Source organism: Lissotriton vulgaris, chromosome 5 (genome assembly GCF_964263255.1).
Source record: "Lissotriton vulgaris chromosome 5, aLisVul1.2, whole genome shotgun sequence".
NCBI classification, from domain to species: domain Eukaryota; kingdom Metazoa; phylum Chordata; class Amphibia; order Caudata; family Salamandridae; genus Lissotriton; species Lissotriton vulgaris.
The window spans coordinates 359,859,553-359,880,783 of record NC_141693.1 but is presented as its reverse complement, the minus strand read 5'-3'; the positions used below and the strand labels follow the sequence as shown (position 1 = coordinate 359,880,783).

General features: G+C 41.3%; 1 protein-coding gene across 2 annotated transcripts in view; it reads left to right on the top strand.

Annotated features, from left to right (window-relative positions):
• The window catches only part of NOL9 (nucleolar protein 9), a 180,786-nt gene that overhangs the window by 20,096 nt on the left and 139,459 nt on the right, over positions 1 to 21,231 (top strand). The window contains exons 3-6 of one of the 2 annotated variants that reach the window (XM_086921676.1): positions 3,733 to 3,863; positions 4,712 to 4,850; positions 8,835 to 8,925; positions 20,854 to 20,951. In XM_086921676.1, the coding sequence (XP_086777802.1) occupies positions 3,733 to 3,863; positions 4,712 to 4,850; positions 8,835 to 8,925; positions 20,854 to 20,951 (459 nt within the window). Of the gene's footprint in view, positions 1 to 3,732; positions 3,864 to 4,711; positions 4,851 to 8,831; positions 8,926 to 20,853; positions 20,952 to 21,231 lie in introns of both variants that reach the window. The other variant, XM_086921675.1, reaches the window with a different exon arrangement.

Sequence of the window (21,231 nt, the reverse complement as noted above, 5' to 3'; positions counted from 1 at the left end):
ACTACTTTGCATCACATCCTTGCCAATGCACTCTACACCACTGTATTCAAATCCAATGAACTGTACTCCACTGTACTCTAGTCTGAAACAATGTACTCTACGCTTCTGCATGCTACACCCCTTTACACCATTGCACTCTGGGTCACTGCACTCTATTCTATACTGAACTCTGCTCTGCCCCACCGTACTCTCTGCACCATTGTCTTCTACTCTGCACCACTCAACTCTACGCTGACGCACTCTGCACAAATACACTGCAACACTCCATGTCACTCATCTGTTCTGCCCCACTTCGCTCTTTGAAACAATCTACTGTACACCACTACAATCTACTCTATGCTATTGAACTCTACTCCACTCTACTCTTAAGTCTCTACACTCTACGCCAGTGCACGCTACACCACTTCAAGCCACTTCACTCTTGGCTGCTCCACAACACTCTACGACACTTCAATCCTATGCTCTGCTTCATTAAACTCTACTACACTCTATGCTAATCCACTCTGTGCAACTCAACAACACTACTCTATAATGCTCTATACAGCTCCTTCCATGCTGCTCCATGCCCCCTTTACAAAAATAACAGTTGATGGACAGAATGCAGAACAATGTCATACATTCACCCCAGTACAAAGATCTGGGCCTAAATCCATCGTTTTTTTGCACTCCACACCACCCCCATTCAGACATGGCCATATGCAAATCAGCCTTGACCCTGTGCCTCATGGGAACAGTCCAGCCCAAACTGCCCAGCCATGTCTTTCCTGGACCGGAGTCAAGCATCCTAGGACCGGTTTCTGGCTATCGGCCATCTTCAGTCAGGATAGCTTGACTCCAGTGGTGTGGAGAGCATGGGACTCACATCTGAGCATACCCCTTCCATCCATCCACCCTTTCATCCTTCCATCCATCATTCATCCCCCCACCTTTTCACACATCCATCCATGCATCATTCGTCCATGCAACCTTTTATGCATCCATACATCCACCCACCCTTTCATCCTCCCATCCATACACCCATCCTTCATCCACCCACCCTTCATCCACCCACCCACGCTTTCATCCATCCATCCACCATTCATCCCCCCACCTTTTCACACATCCATCCATGCATCAATCATCCATGCAACCTTTTATCCATACATACATCCTTCATCCATCCTCCCTTTCATCCTTCCTTCCATCCATCCTTCATCCATCCACCCTTCCATCCATACATCTATCCTTCATCTATCCACCCTTTCTTCCTTCCATCCATCCTTCATCCATCCACCCTTTAATCCATCCATCCATACATCCATCCACCCATCATTCATCCCCCACCTTTTCACACATCCATCCACCCATCATTCATGCAACCTTTTATCCATCCATACATCCATCCTTTCATCCATCCCTCCATCCTTCATCCGTCCACCCTTTCATCCTTCCAGCCATACATCTATCCTTCATCCATCCACCCTTTCTTCCATCCATGCATCCATCCACCCATCCATCTTTTCACACATCCATCCATCATTCATCCATCCATCCAACCTTTACTCCTTTTGATGAATAAAAACGTATTTAAATCTAAAAAAAAAAAAAAAGTAAATGTATAGGCACTAGATATCACAGGCTCTTGGGCTCAGAGTTCCAAATATTAAATATACAAGGCAATCTTCAAACTCCTATACTGTGGCTCACGGAAAAAAATAGCCTTCAGAGGTCTTGCATAAAGGATCTGTCCAAGATAAAATAACAACAATATAGATGTATAAACAAGTGATTAACAGCAAAATAGAAGTCTGGGAAAGAAAATGGCAAGAATTGGAGATTCACAAATCTAAAACCAATCTATTTCCTTACAGAACAACATGTTCAGTCCTCAATCGATAGTAAAGAAGCAAGAAAAGCTGTAAACGAGGAATTCTCATTACAGGGAGCCTCTCTTGAAAAAGCGAAAATTCCAATACCTACTGTACTTCTGGCTCTCAAAATGTGGGCAGAGCCAAAATCTCTGTAGAGATGCTCACATTTGTCTGGCGACAGCTGCGCTGTGAAGCCCGCTCATAAAAAGCAGCATTTTACAAGCTTCGTATTATATGAGCAGTATGCAATTGTAACGAAAGCAGTGATCATCTTCCTCAAGACGTGAATACATTTAAAAGAAATGCAGGATAAACAGAATGGTCCCGAATAAGCCATATGTCAGCCTATTTTTCTTCAAAAGTTTCCTGCCTAAAAGGACACCAGAAGGTGCTTTAGACGAACACATACTACCACTAACTGCAAATATTAGCTACCCTAAACACTGGGCGTTCGCATGCTACGATAGACCAAAGATGAACTAATATGAGTTTCCATGATTTCCAACTTCCTGAGAGGTGTGTTTTCCATTTTGGGAGCAGCAGAAATGGAGAAACAATCTTTAATTAATCTAAACTTCTATTTGTCAACCTTTCCTTTCCGGAACGAAACGAAACCCGATGCGACTAAATTGTGAATTATTTCATTATTATAATTTCAAAATGAGGTCTAAAATTAAAATGTGTGCTTTTACTGCATATCTTATGTAGTAGCACATGTGAATTGTGATTTTGTTTCACAAAATAATCAATCATTAGTCACACCGTTTCTGCTCTTGATACTATCATGCAGAAAAGGAACTGCTATTCTGTGAAGCAATTGTGTTTAAAATCCTAATTTACCTTTCCTGCAGGCCCGAAGGGCAGGAGATTCCTTGTGATAGTTCCTGGCATATTAGCCTGGTATGTGGTAGATGACAGGATTGTACACACACACACACAAACAGCACACCCGAGTACTTGACAGGTCTTTAAAAGACCTTTTACTTGTTAATGAGGCTTTGATGTTTTTCACCCTTCGGTGTGAACTCTGACTCCGCCGTGAGCACCCTCAATCAGCCCAACGCCAGGAACTGCATGCTCTGACAGAATCTGTGACCCCCTTCCAAGGACTCCACAACCCCCTGGGGGTCGCGTCCCACAAATTGAAGACCTCTGCTCTATTGTCTCCATGACACACTACACTTCGCTCTACTCCACTCTGCTACCCCATAACACTCCACTGTACTACACTTTACAACACTTCATGCCACTCTTCTTTACCCCACTAACGTTTAGCCATTCTGAACATCAGACCTGCTGGTGTACAACATGGCTAAAACATAATGGCAAAGCCAGTACTTTTGCATAGATGAAACCTATTGGCTTTGCGAGGATGCATTGGTGAGTATTGAAATGAAATATTGCCTCTGATCTCATTCTTTCTTTTTGAATTGCATTAGATCTACTTGATCAAGAAGCCGTAGGATTTTCCTGTAGAAAGTTTTCTTTGTGTGAACAGTTTTCAAAGTGTCTCCCAACCTAGGTGAATGTGTCAAATGTGTACTATGTCACAATGACGGGCATGATAGCATTTCTTGTGTTTTTTGTTGCAATAACTGTAGCCAGATGCACTAACGGTAACTCACCTCACAGTGGAGTTGATCTGCATTGACACAATTTTCGGCAAGGGTGCGCTGGAGAAGTGCAAAGTATAAAACATTGCTTCAAGAAAACAGATGTTCTAAATGGAAGCTGCCATATCCATTTGAAATGTTAAACATAAACTTCTTCCAAAGAACAATGACAGTCTTTTTTTGCACATGTGGTCATTTTGTCAGTAGTAGTACAGTTGTTGATAGTCACTTCTTGCTATGAAGTAATACGTGTATTCATTACATTGCAGCTGGCAGACGGACCCTAATGGCACACTTCACCCCCCTATGTTCCATTGTCCTTCTAGAGGGTCTGGAAGACACAATCACAAGCTTCATCCTCGGTCATCAAGAGTACACAAAGATTTTTACTCCGAAACTGGTATGTCTTTTTCATATGCGATTATGATGTATAATATGTGAGCGGCTGTTCCTGGCCCTCTCCCCTATTCAGGGCTCATTTAGGGTTAATAGTCATTCTTTACAATATCTCCGCTCAAGTAAGTAAATTGGAGAAAGCGTGAGATCTCAGAAAACGCAGATAAGCAGCATTAAAGAAGGTAGAGGAACAGGATGGAGTATGGGAAATTAAGTTTGGAAATGTTTTTTTTATAAAGACGTCTGACCTTTTGTGCTGACCCCCAGGGCTTGAGTGTGAAATTTGCAGGACTTTGTGTGTGTGTGTCTGTCCAGTTTCATGCTACTTATAATTTTGGCATTTCTCGACAAATTGATTTTTTTCATGAAAAGTATATGGTTGATTATGACTAGGACAATTGAGCTTATTTATCCCAAATGAAACCCTTGTTTTTCATGCAAAAGTATGTGTGAATTTCCAGAAACTGACACACTGATGTTAGGAATGAAACTATTGAATTTCTGAATTAGATTTGTCTGGCATGAGGGTTGTGGTGGGCAGATTTCTTATTGATCTTGGTTCCTTGCTACTGAAGGACCCCTAGTGCTATGGTTATTTTATTTCTTGACATGTACGATTTTATAATCTATCTCCATAAAGCTTTTAATGGTGTTCTCCAGCCGTCTAGTTCGAAGCATTGAAGATTGTCTGCTGTTCATGTCTGTAAGAGCTAAATGTTTGAGTGGTAGCACTAGTGTATGAGCCTGCATAATATTTGTAGTGCTGTTGCCTGTGATTTTCAGACTCTTATTGCTTTGTATTCATTTAGCTAGAACTCTTTTTTTAAATTTTTTAAATCCTAAATTTCACAGAAAGAGAAAATGTCTTGCATTTCACCTGAGGAGGCTGCTCTGGCTAGCGCAGGTATTGGCAAACTTAATGCCGAATGTGCCCATGTGATGTCCAAAAGCTGCATAGCAGCAACTGAAAAATTGATCCAAGCATGCATCGGTGAGTACTGAAATGAAAAATTGCTATTGATCTGGTTCTTTCTTTTTGAATTGCATTAGATCTACTTGATCAAGACGCTGTAGAATTTTCCTGTAGAAAGGTTTGCATTTGTGTGTACAGTTTTCAAAGTGTTCCCCAACCTAGGTGCATGTGTCAAATGTGTACTGAGTCACAATGCCCAGCATGATTGCATTTCTTGTGGTTTTTTTTGTAATCCCTGTAGCCAGATGCACAAATGGTAACTCGGGTGCCGTGTGCTGTACACCGAATGGCATTGGTATAGGAGTACGTAAAAACAAAAAAAGCTGGAATATAGCATCAATATCTATATAGTTTATGTATAGTTCTCATATTTATGTATTTTGAAATTCAGTATGGGTTTTAAGTGTCAGTCAAACAATATAATCTGTAGTGAAAATGTAGTACTTGGTCTTGTAATACTTTTGCACACGTTTTAAGAAATAAATGTTAGTTGCAGAATAATATAGGCTACGTAAAATGCTGCATGCCTTAATTTGAGCATTTATACTAACCTAATTTATCATGTGAGAATATATAATATATGTATTACACGGAATTGGCAAAGAGCTTAACAGTGATCATGTTAATTTTCACTTGTGGTCCTAAAAATGGCAGGATGGCAATGATATTTGGAGCTCATTTCCATGACCGCATAGGTGATTAGAAGTGAAAGTAATCTTGAGGCCTACAGAAAGGGTCTGTTAAATTATCCAAGCCTTCAATTCATTTTAAAAGCTAGTGAAAGAGAACATCTCAAGCCTTCAATTCATTTTAAAAGCTAGTGAAAGAGAACATCTGTCTTGGTTCCAGGGGATGGAGGGGTGTTCCAAACTTTAGGGATACAAATAACCAATGAAAGACTGGTTGAGTCCTTTGCTTTCTAGAACACTGTTTTAAGCGGTAGTAGGTAGTTGCTGCACAATGTACATGTATTCTCCCCCTGAAATGGTTTACAGGCCTGTTAATTGAGTGTATGTAGGATCAACTCTATCGAGCAAGCAGTCAATTTAAAAACTCCTTTGTAATAAGACAGTTTAGTGAGGCTAGGATGAGACTGTTGTAGTTGTAATTCTGGCAGCTAAAAACGGGTCTTCCTTTTTCATGCAGGTGTAGGTCCTCTTTTAGGAGTGACCATTTGATTTTTGAGAAACCAGTGAGTAAGGTGTCACTTTTGGCCAGTCTCGATAATTCCAGGGCATGGACTGATGTTTTGAAGTCCGGTTCAAAGATATCTCGTTTTATGCTTCAGAGAACATGGAGCGGAATTGTTCTCCTTTAGCCAAGTCTGGTGCACTTCGTCATCTAATTGGAAGATTTTGCAGTTTTAACATAAGGTTGAATCTATCTTATTTTGTTGATTGCTAAAAATAGTATATGAAGGATAGATGTTGTTGCTCTCCGAAGGTATTTTCTGAAAATGTGCACTCAGTGGTAAAAACATATGTTTCCACAGTTCTTGGATGACCTGAATATTCTCCAGATATTGTTGCAAGTTCTTTCCACAAACTCCGGAGCACTCTTTTGAAGAGAGTAAGGTGTTGACTATCTAGTTAATCTCTATTGTATTGTGGAACAAGTGGCCTCTTCTCAACACTTTCTAGTTTATGAACATGGGACGCCACATTGTCATCTTAGGGAAGCTGTTCTCACTCCTTAGAGTTTCAAGACATAATATTACCACATTAAAAATACTTTCCCTTTTTTTAATTGTATGCTTACTTCCATAACAAATGGAAAATATGTAATACATTATATTTCATATGGGTAAGGTAATTTATTTGGGCTCTATTTTTATAGTGAACCTGACAGTGAGGCATGTATATCTTGGAATGTTACGGGGTGCACCTGAAGCATTGCCCAACTCCCTCAAGAAAAGGCCCACTTTTTACACACATTGGCATTTCTAAACTAATAGCATACGCCTAAGTTAATGGCACTCAATTTGTCGGATCTGCTAAGAAGGAAATAAAGAGTTTGACTTGCCAGTATTCGAAATTGTGACCTGTCAGTCATTGTCAGTACTGAGTGCTTATCTCATAGAACCTCCTTGCCTATCAGGGAGGAGCTGTGTTTAAGCACCTGCAGAGTTTGGTGTTTTATCATTGAAATAGCACTGATCATGCAAGTGCGTGGACTTGTAGGTCAAAAAAAGCTGACTGTGGAAATATTTCAATAGGCTTAGACTTTGGCATGTCCTTGGAATTGTTTAAAGATGGGGGTGATGATGTAACATTTTCTTTGAACTGTGATAAAGTGGGTAGCAGTGTGCAACCCGGATGGATGCTATACCAGGATTGTGTGGAGTAGACGTCTGACCAGAGTTTGTGCACTGCTTTTGTTGAGAAGATCAAGGTTCTTGATGGTAAGCAAAGGTTGTTGGGTACTTTAATAGGGATCACTGTGACTGGAAAGTATTTGGTTAAAGGGGTGACTTAAGGGAGTTGGGCAAATATATCTCTTTCTAGTTCAAAGAACATGCTGCAGAGAAAACTAAGAGACACATTTTCTGTCTGGAGGGAAGTAAAACTCTACGTCCCCGAAATGGAAGTTCAGTACAATGATCCAAGCTTTCCCACTGTTAAACCTAGATAGAAACCATGTTCTCCCTTGCTGTCTGCTTGATACCAGGGCGACTCACCTGAAAGACACCCTGTGTGTGGTAGCAGGTCTCCTTAAAGTGTCTTAAAAGTTCAAGGCTAATAGGACTAAACTGGCTTCCCCTTGAAACATCATTCGCATCAGGAAAAGCTGCATCGTGTACCAAGCTCTATGACTCTGCATCTTTCCATGCTTAGCAGAGAAATTATTTCAGGTTGACTACGCCACACCAGAAGCCAGGACATCACCAGTCTCTCTACAAAAATTGCAAAAACAGAACACAAGCCTTCTCCATCTTTGCTTCCTGGTTCCAGAACTGTATCCCCATCCACAGAACTATCACACCTCTTCTGCAATTCTGAAGTATACTAAAGACCCACCTTTAGACAACATCACATTGCCACACAATAACCCAACAATAACGATAAACTTTGCGATTCGAGGTCACCATTCCTGAATAGTAAAGAGGGGAAGGGGGTGCAGTGGGGGCAGGGGGAGGACTCTTGCCCTTTGCGCTCCATGTATTATGAATGAATGAGTACAGATTTGTATAGCGCTGGCTACCCGGGGGCATCCCAGCGCTTTAGACCCATCTCAGAGAAATCACTCAGCAGAACAGGAAGGTCTTCATCCGCTTTCTAAACTGTAAATGATTATTATATACCCCTTCTTATTTTTTTGTCAGTTTTTAAATTTTATTTTTAACACAAATTCATGTATTTAAGATGCAACATAAGTGGATTGCTCCTTTTCACATCCAGATCATCAACGTTCTAAAACCAAATCAGATAATGTCTGTAACACCCTAATAAGCGATGAATGAGTGCCTCCATATATTCTAACACTACACTTGCTTCACCAATGTTTCAGTGAGTCGAGTTTGTATAGCCTTTAGAACAAAAGTGGGACTTACTTGCAGGCATTAATAGTTGATCTATTAATGGAATGACCGTGGTGCTGTGATTCAGTGTACAAGAGTTCATCTTGGGCCAACATTTTGACTTAAGTTTGAAACTTCATCTTCACACAAAGATATTTTTTTAAATCAATAAATATGCCCTTATAACCAAAGGGTTTTGAAATTGCTTTTTTTTCGTATTTTTCTAGCTAGTGGGCCATGCAAGATATTTCAGGCGATTGAAGTCTTATTTACTTGTTATATGAAGTTATAAACTGGGGTTTGTCTCTTGGACACAACTGTATATCCCCATCACTGCTCTTTATGAAGGTTTGAGATTTTGTCTAGCAGGTTATTACTGATAAGGAAGAGTAAGCAAGTTTGCTTTGTATAATATTTTTGTTTGTGAATTTTTATTCCCAACTGCAAATAGTGTATGTTGATTGTATTTGTTTACCTTTCAGAAGATGATATTTGCCCAATAATCCTAGTCAGCGGACCAAGGAATGTTGGGAAGTCCACATTTAACCGGCATCTAATCAACCAGTTACTTAACCAGTAAGTAGCTGTCGCCTTGACACTTCATAATAATTTCAGTGTGTGCTGACGTAGTATTATTTTGAATAATTTGGGTATCAATAGTTGTGATCTGATGGTTTTCTTTAGCATCTCAAGATCCCTCTAATTTAAGCTGGTAAAAAAATAAACATCTCTTAAGACATTGTTGACTTCAAATAGTTGAACTGTTAAAGCGAGAGTGAATATTTATTGAAGCTATATTTTCTAAATATCCACATTTTGTTGATTGTCCACTAACAAATTGACAAATCAGATTACTAAAAGTAAAATGAAAAAGCTGTAAACCATTTAACAGGTTCATGTTGCTAATGACAGTGTTACAGAGTACATTCACTAGAGCATCAGTGCTTGGCACTATCTTCTGAAGTATAAGAACAAATCACTTCTTGCATTTGTTGACCTGTAGTGGGCAGTAAGAGGCCGATCCTCATTGGAACAAGTATTTGACAGGGCGCATACCAGAACATATTTTTGAGAAGATTTATTTTATTCATATGAGCTAGCGTTCTTGATTGCATAGATTGTGCAGTGCCCAGTTTGTTATTTATTTTATATGAAAGGGAAACTACCACAGAGAGGAATTTCTTATTCTAGGAGAATCCTTTGTATTTCAAAAATGGCACGGGTACAACAACAAATAGTCAGTGGCACAGCTGACCCACAAGGCCTCCCCTAGTATGGGAGTAGAAAGATTTACATTTAGAACCCCACATAGGCGTATCGATGGATCCTTCATCTTCTGCTTGCTAACACTCTCTGGATGGTATGGGCAAAGATTAACAGGTTTAAGAGATTTCATATTATTGTGAATTTTCTAATCCAATCTCAATTTGCCTTTTGTTTATTTTAACATTGTCAAAACGAAATGATAAATATTTGGAAAATGAACATTTTTAGGGGAGAGTGTTTGTTTGGTGTTCTACTGGAAAAAGTGTAAACAGAAAAGATTTAATTGATTTCCAAATTAAGTGGTGCATCTGTAGCATCAAAATGCATGTACAGGTTTAAAAACTGGAAATGTGACCCTGAATGCGGTCTACTGACATGCACAGTACAATCGCCCAATTTCCCTAACTATGCATGTCTGGGTGGTTGAAGTAAATGGGATTGGGCAAGGGGTCTGTCGCAAATGAGGGAGAATCTCTTGAGTAGTACCGTATTGAGATCACAGCGAATATCCAGCCTTGCACAAATAAATTGCCTAGTGACCCTACCATCGCTCATGAAAAGCAGTCCGCCTTTGCTAGCTGACAATATAAGTTCTTTAGGTCGAGCGTAGCGATGGACCTCTTGTATACTTTAGTATACCTATTTGCTTACTGAATATGTGGACACGAGTTGGACGCGCGCATTTTCCGTCTTGGATTTGGCCTCGTGAGCGCGCTTTTGCTTCTTGCTGTTTGCTGTGAATGTGTGCGAGCGCGAATCTGCCATGCGCCTTGGAAACCGAAACCTAAGAGCCGCGCGACGTGAGCTGTCTACGGTAGAAGCTCACGCGCGCGGCTCTTAGGTTTCGTTTTGACTTGTTTGTTTCCCTGCAGTCTCGATCTGCCGCTGAAGTTTCACCTGGCTGCTCTTGTTTGTCCTTGTCCGCACCAGGCACTTTCTAATATGGATTGCTTTTCTCCTCTGCAGACTCTGCATAACCACCTTTGGCATTCGCCATGGGCCGTTGCACATCCACTACTCGTTTGCATTTATTAATGCTGCGATTGCGTTCCCCCCCCCGTACTTGCCCTTTTCCACACCAGGCTTTTTTTTCCTAATTTACGGCTTTTCTCCCTGGCAGGCTCCTCGTTACTAACTCCGGCTTTTGCCACGGGCCCCTATATCATCACCATTACTCTTCTTCTAAGGCATGCGGTCCCAGCCATTGTTTTTAGCTCGGGAGTGGGACGCAGACAGCTCTGAGGGCAGGCCCTGGGTGAAGGTATGTGAGGCAGCTGTTGTGTGGCACGCAGGGTGGGGTTGGCAGCCGGAGAGCAGCTCACACCGTCCCGGGACCCCGAGCGCGCACCCACCGCCCATCCACCTCGTGAGCACCCACCGCCCGTCCACCTCTTGTTGTTTTAAGTTGTCTTCAATGTCTGAGAATCATAGTTTTGCCGTGCAGAGCCTGTTTACATGTTGTTCTAATTTGGTGGCCATAGTGTAATGTGATGGTTCAAGGCGTTATTTTCCCTTCAATTGACATGAGGCTTTGCTGCATTGCTTTTTTATAAGGGGGGGCGTAATACTCGGCGTGTGCGCTGAATACAACAACTGAGTTTTCTACTGCGCAGCAACACAGCCAGCGCGTTAATCCAACTAGACTCTGTGTGCGCATTTTCTTATCGCTTAAGTAAGGTGGGTATTTTCATAAATAGCAAGGGCACATAGCATAGGGTATTAAGAAAGGTTCAACGCAACGCTTTCGGTCCTTAAAAGCGCTTTGAACCACAGTAAATGACTCTGCATGTTATAGTGCTCGAGTCTGGGACGGTGCATGTAGCATATTTGGCTTCTAATACCAGTGTAGACAATTGCCACAGGGAGTTTGATCCCAGGCAAGTATCTTCCCTCAGAGCTAGCATTGTCTATTTTTAGAAGGGAGGTCTTAAAGTCACGTGGCACGATATATAAAGAAAGATGTTTACATCTTGAATACCAATTTCAGCCGTTCCCCGATTCAAAACACCTTTGCCAAAACATGGCGCGTAAAATTCCTGTAAATTGGTTAGGAAGGATGTACTTCCATATTCAGCCATTACAAAAACATACGCCCCTAGTTGCGGCTACTAAGTAACTCCGATAAAAAGGCCCACAGTGAATATGTTGATTACCTATGCAAGTAGAGGAATGATGGAGCATAGGTTTTAGGTAACTTGTGATGTTTTCTGTATGTTGTACACTGAAAATACCTCCAGTAAAGACTTCAATGGCAGCTCAAGAAAGAACCTGAGTTTTTTTGCCTCTTTATTTTGCCTCGTTTTCCTATAATTGTTTTTGTGGAGTTTTCTAAATTCTTGCATTCCGGGTCATGTGATATCCTAACTCTTATATACAGATCTGATTTAACCACACGGGTGAGATCAATCTCGCTTTGAAAAATAATTAAACTTATTTGTTTAGGTAGATAGCTGAAACCTTGGTGCATTTGGGGTCCATAACAGATTAGTTTGGAGAGGGGTTAGACTTGGCTGGAGCGGACCTTCCGATGAAGAGCTGGACTAGCTGTAGATTTCAGACAACACCTGATGGTCCACTTTATTGACACGTCACCAGCACTCCCTCTTCTTTTTCTTTAATTGGAAACAAATCTGGGACAAATGTGCTAATCTGTTTAGGTCGCCAGATCGTAAAAAAAATCCCTACCTACGACATCATGAATGACTGAAAAAACAATGGGATTTCCAGGCCAAAATGGAAGTTTGTGCTTGAGAAATAAAACCGGAATGTTCCTATTGGGAAGAGGATGTTTTAGGTCTGATCTCCAGAGGGGATAATAAACACTGACAGATGAAGACTACTTATTCAGATTTGAAGGCTCCTTATTAACTATAATCGTGACAGCAAAGCTAACCATAACTACTAAGTGCCTATACCCAGATATAGTAGTCAGGTCTCTCCTGGATTTAACATATTCAGTAAACTAACTTTGATCTTCTATATAGCGAGCACTGCAAACTTGCCTCACAGAGTTAAAATACTGATGACAACTGACTTATTAATGTTACTCGCATCAACCTTGAAGGGATGGAGGGCATTACTGAATGTTTGAGCTATTGGTGTTGCATTATTATTAGCAATGCCAATAGCTCAAACTTTAATAATGCAAGACCTATTGCATTGCAAATGCTTGTTTTAGACTTCTTGTGCTTTTTTTGCTTCTTGTATGAATTTGGTAATCCAAATTAGGGTCCCTAAACAAAGAAACTGGAATATAGCAAAACAGCCTTTGTTTTTATGGCAAAATAGTTGTCTTTCTACAAAAAACACTATATAAAAATTGAAATTTTAGAGTTTTGTAAAATAAAATTTCCTTTGAGGTACAGAGATATCGTTATATCTGTACATCCAAGGTCTATACCTCAAATCCTGGGGCATCCTCAATACAGTAGAAACAATAGATCTTCTGAACAATACAAGAAAAATTACAAATTTGAAACTTAAATTAACTTGTTTTATAATCTTCTTACCATAATAAGGGATCCGGAGCACAGAATACCATTGAATGTACATCTCCATCTATTCAAAAATTAGAATAGAATTTGAGCCTGTGACAATTTCCCCTAATTACCCAGGAGGAGGTAAGGCTGTACTGTCTGAACCAGGGGTCTCCAACAGGTCAATTGCAAGTAGCCTGGAGGTTGCTTCTGAGTAGCTCGCACATAATTGCCTGAAGGCTCGCTAATTGACAGCTGCCTGCCTGTGAAGGCAGCACTTTAAACTTGTGTGTTCAGTTCTGGGAGATACAAAGCAGACAGTGCAAGACCCTGCAACCTTCCCTTCTTTCAAATATTCATTTTATCCATTCTTTTTCTCAATTGCTTCCTTTCATTTATTTCTCAGGCTTGCTCTATTTTGTTTTTATTCCTGTCCTTCTTTTCTCACACCTTTTTCTCCATTTGTTTATCACCCCATCATTTTTTTCATTTCCTTCCTATCTTTTATTTTACTTTTGTCTTCTGTTTTTCTTTCTTTTTCATTGGCACTGTCCGTTTTAGATGTCGCTTGCGTTGTGCTTCTGAAATCTATTGTATCTAATATAAATATAATATTAAAAGGGGCTTCCAACCCGCCCACTTGCTTTCCCTGTTTTTAATAGGTTCCTGTGCTTGGCGCTTTGTTTTCCTCCGTCTATTGGCTGTAGCATACGGTTTCCTGCATTTACCAATGCTTGTTCCTTGCCGGCTTCTCTGATCAGTTTTACCGCTGTAAAAGTACTGTTTCCATCCGCCTTTGTGGAACAATTTTTTAAAGATTTTGCATGCACAGCACTTTTTCTGTGTTTGCTTTTATTTTTAAAGTGTGCGCACATAGTATGAACGTGGGCAGGAAAAGAAATACAATCATATACACTTGATGTATTTCACTTCAACACACCATCCACACGTTTTCTCTCACTGGTTTAACTTCAACACACTATTCATGCATATTTGATTATATTTTCACTCATTTTCGTTGACACAGAGGATTTTCAGTTATTTTATCACGTACCATACCATTACAACATGTCCACTCTCATTCAGTCTGCTGTTTGCCACATAATATTCTCAAAAGCATACCGAGATGGCGCTAGCACTGACCGCCAGTAGGAGATTTTTGGTGAGCTGTACTTAAATACCCATTTATCGCTTTCACAACTCCTTTGTTCTCTACTGTCTTAGATGTTTGCCTCTCAGTCCCCACCCTTCCACTGTTGAGGGACACTGACTGCCACTGTCACAATTTTCTGTTTAGCAGTACGACACATTTATTACTCAGGAATCATTGTTTTAATACCGATTGCTGAAGTATGTGTGTCTCCAATGTCACAATTGTATATCTGGCAGTAGAGCTAGTTCAAGTTTGAGTCTGGACTAGAGCTGTAGAAGATTCAGGATGTGAGGGAACTGCAGGTAGATGGAATATCCACCAGAAAGATTGTTACAAAAGGTAAATAAGTTGTTTAATTTCCTCATATAAGTTGTTTATTTTTCTCAAAGAACTATCTCCACTGTGCTTCATCACTAGTCTTGGGTAGAAATTCTCTTCACTTGAGTTAAAAAAAAGTCTTCGTTCATTCCCACCATTGTAAATCCGTAAACTCTGCAGTCATTTGTGAAGTCCATGTAAATTTATTTGATCCTGGTTGCCCCCTTTTGCCAGTGTCTAAGTTTGAATAACTGCCTCACGCTTTAAAGTACTTTAATTGTGCTTACATCAATTTTTTTGCTTTCCTTCCTTTAACACCCGTCCAACCATCTCCATGAGGACGTATCAGTACTGCAATCTTGTGTCAGAAAAACATGAACTGGACTGACACTGTTGGTGCCCCTTGCTGTTAGTGAAGAGTCCATCACCACCCCCTTTTCTGAATCGTTTTGTCCACCATAAGCGTGGAAGGGTATACTCGGATGTGAGTCTCTTGCTCACTGCACCATCAGGATTCAAGCAAGCCGGGCCGAAGACGGCTGTAATGCCAGAAACCGGTCCCCGGAAGCTTGTTTCCTTTCCAGTATAAGAATTGGCTTGGTAGTTTGGTCTGCCCTGGTCCCATGATGCACTGGGCCAGGGACAGACTAATTTGCATGTAGCCAGGTTCTGAGCTGGGATGGTGCAGTGAGCTAAAAAACGGTGATGGATCAAGCCCTGATCTGTTGACTGGGTACGAGTGTTCTGCCTAATTCAGATACTCTGTCCATCACCACCCCCTTTTCTGAATCGTTAGTGAAGAGTGGCAATTGTGTGAAGCTTTTTTCACAGACTGTTTTGTTTTTACATATTGAACTTGGCCCTCTGCAGGGTCACCCCCAAACATTTTGCCTTCGCCTCTGATCTATTTCTTGTTGGCTTTTAAGACTCTGTGCACTTTACTACTGTTAAACAGTGCTAAAGTGATTGTGCTCTCTTCTTCAAACATTGTAAAATTGGCCTACACCTGTATGGCATATTTAGCTTACTTATAAGGCCCTAATAAAGTGATACCCAGGGCCTGTAAATTAAATACCACTAGTATGCCTGCAGCACTTATTGTGCCGCCTACTTAAGTAGCCCTTTAAAACCTGTCTAAAGCCTGCCATTACAGCATGTGCAGTTTTAAACTGCCAGTTGGACCTGGCATAATAAACCTTTTCAGAATATGTGGTGCTCAAGCTGCAACTGTCGCACAGCCTTTTGAACAGGAATCTTCTTTACAGTAATCATCCATTACTCCATGTTTATTCCCCAAGACTATATAATTCGCCACTTTTTTAAATGCCACAGACGTGTCCATCCAGTCCTTATCTGTGGCACGTAGGAATTCAAAGTTCATTCTGGACAGCCTCAAACTCTTTCACCCAGGGCATTTTGGGCTCTACAGCCCTTCATCAGGGGTAACTGAAATGTTAAAAAGAAAACATGCATATTCTACATGGTTTCCCTAAAACTAAACTAAATTGGATTATTGTAAAGTAAATTCTTGTTCAAAAGGCTATGCGACTTCTAGTTGGCGTATGAGCATGTGCCACATATTCTGTATATTATACATCCGTGCCATTTGGGGCAGAGCCCGAAACTAGTCTGCATGCCATAATTGCCTTGAGGGGTCCGTAAAATTAGAGTACAACACAACAAGGTGTGCATTCTACCACTTGTTTTTGAAAATAAACCTTTTGCCAGCCCCAAAGCTCGCTTTTTAAAACGTATAGACCACCCATATGGTAGGCTCTAAACGGCCCATAAGGCAGGGTGCTTGCATTTAAAAAGTTGGACATCCCATGTACTTTTATGTTTTACATGTCTTGATAGTGGAAGACTTCTACATTCATTTTTCACTACTGTAATGCCTACCTCTCCCATACAATAATATTGGGTTACATTATTACATTTAATAAGTGATCGATTTTGCTAATGAGCTGGTGGGAATGTCCTATTTGCACTCAATGAATTGCAATTGAAAAAAACCCTTTAACTGTAAAGTCAGATTTTAAGTCACAATTCTGAAAATTACACTTTTATAAAGTTGGCATTTTCTTATCCTAACCATTTGGTGCCTGTGTTACATGTAGTTGGCCTTTGTGTATTCCTCCCAGACAGTGTCACAAAGGGCGGCTGGGCATTGGCAGGATGGGTGGTGGAGAGCTGTCACCTACCACACTTGCATTTCAATATGGCTGCCTCCTGCCCTCCCAAAGGATTTCACCCTAGACTTTTGTCAATTCAGACATCATGGGCCCTGGGCATGGGAAGGAAGGAAGTTGAAGAACCAGGTGTGGAAGAGGGTGGGGGGGAAATCTAGAGGGGACGCAAAGCCTTGCTGCACTGCTAACCGCTTCATCCGAACCGAATCTGAGTGGCGCAAAGCCTCACTGCACCCCTTTATCAGAACTGACTCCAAACAATGTAAGGCCACGCCATACCACACACTAAAGACATAAGATACGAACCTGAGCGGGGAAAACTGTTCCGGTGTGCTGCCTTTGCCCCATCGCAATCTGATTGAACTTGTGACTTTGTTCCAGTCCGTGCAACCAGATACCCTCAGTTAATAGTTGACGGGGAGTCATATGTAGGCTGGTCTGATTAATCCAGGCGTGTTTAGGTGCTATGTGCTCTGATCTGTGAATGGCTCTGGTTTGAAAGCTGTACTGGACCGGACATTGGCACTATAATTGAGATATGTGATCTTTTTTTGGCCGGAGTTCTGATTCTGTTTCTATGAGGTCCTTTTGTATTTTTTTCTGAGTACGTTTAACTCGGCTTACACAAATTACTTCAATTGGTTGCTCTTTAAAAAAAAAATCCCCTATCCTGATGTTGACCTTTAAGCGTTATAGGTCGAAACGCCGTCAACGCCTGTCTTTGGCATATATTCATGAGGAAGCCTTGATTGCTTTTTTGTTCCTGTTATTTGTGGACTTATTTTTTCTAAGTTTTGTCTCCCTCTGCCATTTTTTTCTCGTTTACACTGCAAACCAGGTTTTCAGTGAGGGTTCATTGTGTAACTATGTGAGCACCTTTTATGTATTCTTTAATTGTTTAGGGCTCGTCCTATTACTTGCGCAAGCGATAATAGGACGAGAGTATAGAGGCTCATCTGAGCTCTGAAACCATCACGGATTTCAAGGAGTGCATGTGCTCGGGCACGCGCTGCCTCCCCGAACTTCCTGCCTCCCGAGAGCTTCACTTCAAAGGGCTCCCCCCCACCCTGCTTCACACTTTTTTTTTTTTTAGGTCGAGCCTAGACGAAAGCAAAAGCGAAGCTTTTGCTGTCTAGGGCGAGACAACTTATGTTATCACTTTTGGGGGAATGTGGACAGCAGACTGACACGCGCTTCTCCTGCCGGAGATTTTACCTCGTGGCCGCGCACGGCGCTCTGCCCCTCTCGTGCCTCATATTCCCGTGTGCACACAGCCAGCCCCCACACACCTGCTCACACACCACACAGGCACACGTAAACACGCTGCCGCCCCCCCACCACAAACACACATACACGCAGGCAGGCACACACACAGGTACAACACACGCAGGCACATACAAGCGCCCCCCGGCTTACATACACACACATGCGCGCACACACACACACTCCCAACCCCGCTCACCGGGCACACGCAGGGCTTCCATCACTGGGGGGGGGGCGGGCACCGTCAATGTGCCCCGACGCCCCCCCCCCCCCCCCCCCCTCACCGGCTCCTCTCGTCCTGTCCCTCCGTGTCCAGACTCCACAGCCCGATCCGTTGTTTCTCCGCCCCTTCAGGACATTTTGTGCGTGTCAGGCCTCTCCTTTCTCCCGGCCGGAAATCCTATTTGCGTGTCAGGCCTAGTTTTCACCACGCATTTTTTTTGTTTTGTTGCTGGCTTGTCTAGAAAGACGCTACAACCTCGTGCAAAGCGCTGCTGCCAGCTGGGGCGCGCGGAGCTCACGTCATGGTTTTTGTTACATTATTTTAAAGTTCCAAATGTAAGCGCTATAGGGTCTCGAGTGCCGCATTGTCGACGTCTAGGCGCTTTCTATATAAAGTGCAACATTTCAAACAACCCTGCGGCAGGTAAAACAAGTACATAAAACAAAGGCTTTCGAAGGAGCGGCTTCAGGGCACTTCGTGATCGTTGAAAGAAACGGAAATTCTGCTTCAATTCTTCTCGGTTAAAACGCTTTAATTTAATTTGAAAAACAAACTCGATAAGCATATCACACTCAGTGAGCCAGAATAAACCAGGTAGCATTTCATTCTGGATTTAGAATAGGTGGGCGATCACTTTATGGTAAATGCTTCGTTTGTTGGGGGCGTCTCCAAATACTGTTGTTGGGGGGGGGGGGGGGCAGACGTGCGCACGCCCCCCCTCCCTCCTTGTCAAAGCAGCATAGCCGCCGGTTCCACCTGCCTTGAAGCTGTTCAAAGTCCCCCCCAACCTCGAATGTCTGCGCACGTCCCGATCCTCGTAGCGCCGCGCAGATCAGGGCGCTACTCAGGCTCTGTCTGAAGCTGCTCAAGCCAGCAAACTGGATTTTCCGCCGGACATTCGGGGACCCGCAAACCCCGATCCTGCCTGCATTAAGGGGTGCGGCTGCGACGAACTGTGTGTGCAAGAAGAAAATGAATATATTCATACATAATTTATTCTATTTATGCATTACACACTCAAATACACACACCCTCACACACTCACACATATATATTCTGAATACCGGCCATCTTACAAACAATATTATAGTGACAGCTGTTTCTTAAAATTAGCCACAGGCTTTTAACGACTTCTAGAAACAAATGAGCAATGCTCTCGCACACACCGACATAAGTACACACTGTCCGAATTGTTCACATGTATATTCTTTAGTTTGTATATAGTAAAAAACTCGCTTATTCACATACGTGTGTTTGTGTGTGCATAGATATGTATCTGAATATATAATATATATATTTTGCATATTGCACATCCATACATTATAATCACACACATATATTCGTATAAATATCTATGCTTAATGCAGAAATGATCAATATATATATATATATATATATATATTCATTCCCACAGATTGTGTGGGAGAGAGAGAGAGACTGTGTGTGAGAGAGAAATTGTGTGTGGTAGTAAGATTGTATGTGTGCGTGTGACCCTCTGTGTGTGTAATGTAATAACAAGTTGTATGGCTATTGACATTGTAAATGACAATGCCATTTATTTATCTGTTTTCAAAACCAACACATAAATAAAAATGTTGTCATTTACAATGCCAATAGCTCTAACTTTGGCAAAGGCGAGACCGTTGCATTGTAAATGCTTGTTATAAATCTGCTGTTTTTAGTGAAAATGTTTTTGTATTCATCCTTGTTTTCTGTGTTGGGTACCCCTTTAAGATTTCCCGTTTAGTTTTTTTTTTTTTTTTTTCATGCATATACATTTCTATTAGCTTATTCATTTTCCTGAACCATTCTAGCTGTAATGTCTCAGTTAGTAGTTGGTACTATTTTTTTTAAAAGACTTTGAAAGTGCATATCTTTGGTTCTACTGATTGGATTTTTGTTGTTTGGGGGATTTTTCTTTTGTTGTGTTTTCACTTTATTAATGTTGGTGTGCTGCATAAATACTTTACACTTATCCTCAAATGAAGCCTGACAGTTTTTTGCCAAGTTTCCAGAGGGTTTAGCACAAGTTAATTTAGTGACTTTTGTGGTTCACCCTGACACGGAATGTGGTTGTTGCTTGAAAAGAGTTTCATCCCCCCAACCAATAACTAATTTCTCGCATGCACGTACTGAAAGCACAATGTAGGTACTATTTCCCTACCTAAACATTATTAAAGTAGAAGTAAAAGTGACTTGACTCAGCAGCATTAGTTTACCTAAAGGTTTTGGCTTCAGGAGAGACCACCCTTCCATCATTACTGTCCATTTAAGGGGATCATTTCCACGCAGTTGTGGTATATTCTGCCTGTTCCTATATAAGGGAAGCAGTTGCAAGCATAATTCTGGCCACTTATTGGTATTTGGGTTGACTGTGTAAGGCACTGGAGGGTGGAGTGGGATTAAAAGTACAAATGCATATTTAGTCTCAATCTAGTATAGTCTAGTATGCACGTAGAATAAAGTGAATTGTAATGTGTTCAGAACACTTCAACAAGATATAGTGTTACTGTTGAACATTTGAGTTTCAGGTCTTTGAACCTGACCAAAGGTGGAATTCAAGATGCCAACTTTCATAATTTTTTTTATTTTTTATTATTTTAAACTTATTTTAAGGATTCCATGTGTTGAATATTTGGAGTGCGATGTTGGTCAAACAGAGTTCACACCTCCTGGGTGCGTATCACTTCTCGACATAACAGAGCCACTCCTTGGTACGTATACCTAGGACACCCTCTTAAAATGAATGCACTGAGTACGCAGATTATATTGCTTCAAGCTTGCATGCAAATTATTTTCTTCTGTGCGCTCCAATAGTGTGTTGTCAATGCCTGCAGAATTCACCTTTTAACCCAAAAATAAATTTTTATGCTGATGGTAGGCGGAGAATAATTGAGTGTTGAAAGGGATGCTTCACAATTCTCTTAAGCATTAGCCTTCAGCTCATCATAATCAAACTGACGGGAACTCTTGTTTAACACATTAAACAGCTCT